The sequence below is a fragment of the Nematolebias whitei genome, chromosome 12 (genome assembly GCF_014905685.2).
Source record: "Nematolebias whitei isolate Nwh7 chromosome 12, NemWhi1, whole genome shotgun sequence".
NCBI classification, from domain to species: Eukaryota; Metazoa; Chordata; class Actinopteri; order Cyprinodontiformes; family Rivulidae; genus Nematolebias; species Nematolebias whitei.
The window spans coordinates 3,473,881-3,479,813 of NC_056509.1; the positions used below are offsets into that span (position 1 = coordinate 3,473,881).

The 5,933-nt window shown below is 45.5% G+C and overlaps 1 protein-coding gene across 3 annotated transcripts in view; it reads right to left on the reverse strand.

Moving 5' to 3' along the window:
• The window catches only part of enah (ENAH actin regulator), a 280,348-nt gene that overhangs the window by 188,348 nt on the left and 86,067 nt on the right, over positions 1-5,933 (reverse strand). For 2 of the 3 annotated variants that reach the window (XM_037685699.1, XM_037685696.1), the window contains exon 1: positions 3,427-3,583. The exons of the other annotated variant lie outside the window; for it this stretch is intronic. In XM_037685699.1, the coding sequence (XP_037541627.1) occupies positions 3,427-3,440 (14 nt within the window). In that variant the 5' untranslated portion in view covers positions 3,441-3,583. Of the gene's footprint in view, positions 1-3,426; positions 3,584-5,933 lie in introns of those variants that run through there. 3 annotated transcript variants of the gene reach the window in all.

A 5,933-nucleotide genomic window follows, 5' to 3' on the forward strand; every position in this document is an offset into this window, starting at 1 on the left:
CACACCATACCATACCATTTTATTTATAGAGCACTTAAAACAGCTACAAGTCCAACCAAAGTGCTGTACAGACAGAACAACAGGTAACACACAAAGCAATATACAAAATGAGATAAATCAGAATATAGACATAAAAACGATGCAGATAATGACAACTAACCAGTGTGGAGCATACAGGATCAAAACAAATATGATCTGGTGTTGAAAGCTACTGAATAGTAATGAGTTTTTAAACGAGATTTGTAACCGAAAGGGAGGGGGCCTTTGTTGTCCTAGAGCGCCATCTGTTGGCGATCTCAGGGAAACGCTGAAAACTCCGTCCTCCGGCTGCGATGCGGGCCGGCAGACGGCAAAGAGACGCACCGGTTGGGGATGACGTCAGCTGCCCTGCAGACAGAGCGTACGTCTCCTCCCGCCTCTGAATGTGTACGCCAACAGCGTAATGTGTTGTTCACTGTGGCCGTCTGAAACGCATGGTGGTGAGCTCGGTTGGATAGCGGTGTCACCGTCTGGGTTACGATAACCGGAGGCGTGGGACGCTGGTCCACCCTGGACATCCTGCTCTGAGAAAAGTCTCCGTCAGGCTCGGCTGAGGGAATTTCCACTCGGTGAAACCCCTCTGCTCTGGTGATGGGCGCGGACTGTGGAAACCGGCCCCCCAATCTACCAGGAAACCGGCTGTGGCCTCGTCTCGTAGGACGTCCTGTTGGGAACCAAGGCCAGATGGGATCAGGACGGTGAGCCAGGGTGGAGCCCAGAAAAAACCTTCCCGCCGGATCATCCGATATGGCAGATAAGGCGCGGGACGTAAAAAAAGGGTCCCTTCATGTCAGCCGCTCCTGGGTTATGCTGGGCAACCCCAGAGGGCGCCATCGGCCGGGAGCGGTGTGATCGCCGATGCGAAACGAGGTGGGATGAGGTGAGCATTCGCTCAGCCCCCCTCCACCGACACTACGCTCTCCAGGAGGGAATGAGCAGCGGGGCTGCAGCTGACGCCACCTGTCCCAGAGGAACTATCCGATTCGCTCCGAGGGTCGGCGATAAGAAGAAAATTACAAGATGGTGTTGTCCAGCGTGTAGCGACCTGTCACTGAGAAATACTCCTCGGCACTTACCTTGAAACAAGACTGCTCATTAGCTTCTCCTCGGGGAGGAGAGCTCACCGAGACGACCGGAGGTCGACGTGACGGGCCAAGCATTCTTAACAAAGGTTGGTCATCTACACAACTTTCTTTGTTCGTTCTTCTGACAGTGCTATTAGCTCGCTGAAGAAAAATGGGAGCCGATTACCCGCTCTTAACGTAATTTATACGGACCGGGTGGGGCCCACACAGCAGGTGGGCATGGACTAAATTTTTCAGTGCAATGCTTCGCATATCGGGATAAACCCATCAGCGACAGCCTTAAAGGGCAAAGCCTATACGAAATAGAACCTTCGTTCTCTTCATGTGGTTGGTCATTAATTATGATAAAGTTTAACAACTTCACGGTAAACATTCGAGCTCCGTGGCTTCAGTGGTCTGTTATTTTTGTTCAGTCCAGAGAAGGCAGTCTGATTTCGGTCAGAGGCTCTCAGTCTGCCCCTCTTCAGAGACGGGCAGACTGAGCGTGGCTGAATGGTTGAGCTCGAATGTCCATCGTAAAACTAAAGCCCCCAGTATACTGCCGCGTACATCCATACACAGAGGTACGCACATACGTATGCGGAGGTACGCGTGTACCCCCCAGCGTAACCTCCGTGCAAAGCTCAAATTTTTACAACCGCATACGCGTACGCGGTGTCGCACAATAAACTGCCCAGCGAGGGACTGTTTTGTATGCGACACCAATGTATTAAATTCCCCTTCTTCATCCCTGATCTGGCCTTTTCTTTTGTTCTTTTGCCAAGAGGCAGTGATCTCTTCCTCCTCCGTTGATGCCATGACTGAAATGGTGAGAAATGGAGGAATTTGTCACGAGCGAATAAAACTCAGGTCCAGCGTGGCTGCGGGAGGGTCTGGAGGTTTCCTGGTGGGCTGGTCTGATGTGTGGGCTGTAGAGCCAGCTCTCTGTTACATATTTTTTTTTTTTAAGATCTTTTTATTAACAACATATAAACACAGAACACTGCTGTGGCGGAGGCTGTCAGCGCTCGCTTTTTTTTTCTTTTTTCCAACCTGTCAATCAATCCAGTAGGCGTGTCAGCAAATGACCAATCGGCGACCTCAATTTGTCCCGAAGGTAAACGCCCCTCGTCTGTGAAGCTGCTCTGCAGCTGCTCGGGGTGTACGCTGGAGTATCATGTCCGAACCCTCTGCGTACCGTACAGGCGTACGTATGCGTGAACGGACATACGCGGCAGTATACTGGAGGCTTAACTTTAATGTGGTTTAATGTGGCGCTGTGGCTCTGCAGACAGTGCACGTTGCTGTCTTGTTTTGTGGTGTTTCTAGTGTAAAATACTTCCACACAGCGACATGTTTAGATGAAAAGTTTGTTAGCTGTTAGCCACAGTGCTGCTAACAGTCCTCACGTTGTAGCTGGCTGCAAACTATGAACTGGATTTCCTGAATGTGAGGCGGGTCTTATTACTCTGGGTTCATGAGACATGCCTCCGTTCAGGAAATCCATTCCATAGTTTGAAGCCAACGTGCATCATGGATCGGAAATCAATGCGGGTTGGATCGGAAAAATCCGATACGTAAATTTTGCTGGTATCGGAGGCCCATACTGATACTGGATCGGCCCCATCCCTAATATAAATAAACTGAATTGAACTGAATTGAATTGGTATAAAAATCTTTTTCTACTAGATGTTTGCACTAACAGAAGGAAACTATAATTCCCCCAAAAATACCATCACCGTGTCTCTTCATGAAAAAGACAAAAAGAGCAAGCCTGCAAAGAACTTTTTTTCATTAAGTGAATCTTTTTTATGTTTCACAAGTTCATTCAGAAATTTAAAAAGCCACTACAGAAGTAGTGAAGGAGAAAAGTGCCCCATCACCTGAAAGACAGATGAATTGTAAATTGTAACTAAGCTGGAAAGCACATCTGACTGGACGCCGCATGGCAGTTCTATAAATGTAAAAGCTTCTCGTCCATGAAAAGGGTTGTTTTTAGACCGAGGTCCAGAATAATGAATGAAGAGGTGGAAGGCACTAAAAGCAGAAGTGCTTTATATTTCATCACAGAGCAGAGAGGCTGAGGAGACGAGCAATGGTCCAGAAAGGTAAAAGAATAATCAGAAAAAGTGAACGTCTGCTAAACAGAAATCCTCCTCCTTGGACCCATCAGAGCATGTCTTTAGACATTTTAACTCTAGACATTTTAATACTGGGGGGGTGACGTTTAAACAATAAAGTTTGTTGTTAAGTAGTAAACTGGTGTTAATTTTGACTCCTACATCTCAATTGATTCACAATGAGTTGAAAAAAGAAAACTTACTAGTCATGAGTCATTTTGGCATCGGTAGCAGGTCAATCCGGCACCTCCACCTATAAAATAATTCTCCTGCTGGTTTGATCTGATTCTCTGAGTGTCCACTTTCTCCACTTTGACTGACGGAGCAGCTGCTCAATCGAACGCAATCGAGTGACGGAGTGACTGCAGGGTGGGAATGTGAAGCAACATTTAAACAGACAGCAACAGGATAGAAGCGTCCAACCAACCACGAGGCCTCGCTCCCCTCATCGGAGCATGGGCTAAAAGTGGAGTGGGGTGGGCTCATGTAGCGGGTGCAATAAGTCTAGTGTAGGGGGAAGAAGAATCTCTCTTTCTCTTGACGGTCCAAAAATAAATCCAGTGACCTAAACACATCATCAGCCTGAATTATGTGGGGACTGGTTAGAACCCCATCAACAACGCTGATTCATTCTAAAGCAGTTCTTACGATCGGTTTCTGTCCTGAAAACGAGCGTCAGCTGTGTAAACGGTCAGCAGAAGTCTGAAACGGTTAGTCTCCAGGTCAAACAGATCTTTTTAGCACAGGTTTCTGAGAAGCAGACGTTTCCTGTTTAGTTTAAGCAATGAAAAAGTCTTAAAAACTATTCATAACCACTCTATGTAATCATTGACATCTTTTTAAGACCATCTTCTTCAGGCTTTCCATTTCTGCTGGTTGTCCTTCACGCAGTTTTAGTTTTCTCACAACGTTGGACCAAAAGAAGGAACTATCGGCCTCTCGCGCTTTGGCTGAAATGAACGTCAACAAATGTCCCAATACGAAGCGCTAAAATGGGCAGGGCTTTCAAATAAATAAATAAAAAGCCTAGAAATGTTATCAGGAGCTTGTTGGGCTCCTTGTGTGAGTCACAGGGTCAAACATCTCTCAGAATGTTTGAGCATGTGCATATAATGATGCAAAGTAAATGTTTTGTTCAGTCAATGACTATCATGGACATTTGAAAACTTTAATGAAACTTTCTATATTCTAGAGAGCTAAAGCTACCATTGTCAGGGAATTTTGGTCAAGGTGTATGGATGTTTTTACTACTATGGCTGAGAATGTTCAGTGCCCATGAGCCATGTGTTTGAGTTAGCTGAGAGTTATTTCTCTCTCAGAGAGAGCAGATGATTTGATCCTGCATGTGCAGCTGGCAGTCCAAGGACACCAGTCTGTCTGGGAGCTGATAAGCATATGAAAACAAGCCTAGCACACTGTCCGTGGCACATTCTCATAGTCTCCAAGTCCATGCGTTCTGTGTAACCTGTTGTGAAACACTGTCCTTGCAAGTGCCATGGGATTAACCTGTCTAAACACAGGTTGAATGAATAAATACATTTAAAAAAGTAAAACTGGTCAAAAATCTTCTCGTCATCGAGTGTGGCTTCTTTGAGTAAAATGAATAGAGGATATTTTTATATAACAGTCACCCATTTAATTTTCAACTACACTAGAAATGTATGTATTTTTAGGGCTGCAACAACGAATCGATAAAATTGATAAAAACCGATTATTAAAAGTGTTGGCAACAAATTTCATTATCGATTTGTTGTGTCGCGCGATTAAACATCAGTCACGGCGCTGCGGAGCCGTTTAGTTCAGCTGCAGTTCATTGTCGATGCTGACTGACTGAATAAAGTAAAAAACAACAACTCTGCAGCGTGAGCTGAACAGAGCGAGGGGGGAGGAGGAAGCAGAGCAGAGTCGGTGTTTTCAAAGGAAATTAAATTAATTTTACAAATGACCGAAAACTGTTCGACACAAGTCCTCCAAAGTGTGGGAGCTCTTCACAAAGATAAAAACTGAGCAACATGCAGCTTTGAAAAGTGACGACACGGGAGAACCACGGAGATGAACGTAAACATGTCGGAGTCACGAGGAGGAGGAAGGAGCTGAACAGCTGATCCAACTCTTCATGTGTTGCAGGTGAGTCTCTACAATATTCTACATTTGTTCTGTTTCAAGAGAGAAAACGTAACGTCAGTCTCTCTGGAGCTGAAGCTGCTGCTTGTTCTCTGATTCATGACGTGATGGAGAACGTGTCTTACTTTTTATTTATCCTGATGCATGCTCAATAATCCAGGTAGAAAAATCTAAAAAAAGTTAAATCTGGTCCTCTGGACATTAAAAAAAACAAAACAAAGCAAAACAACAAAAAAATGTAGAAACGTTTCGTCTCTCATCCGAGAGACTTCTTCAGTCTGAGGAGCTGTTTTCAGCTCAGTCTCTTAAATAGAACCTTCTCAGAGTGGATCAACCAGTTTGCTGCTGACAACCAAAACCAGCTGCTCACATGGTCAAGAAGGACCATCAGCCTAACAATGGATCATTAGCACACTGATGGCTGTTTACTGTTCACAGAGGGCTGAGTGATACTAGCAATCACAGCATTGTAAGAGGGGGACAGTTGAACCCGGAGGCTCCACCCCTGTTTAATGATGGACGGTTTCTTTTCACACAAGAGTATTTGCAGTTTGACTCCCATCACCCTTTGGAGCACAAGTTAGGA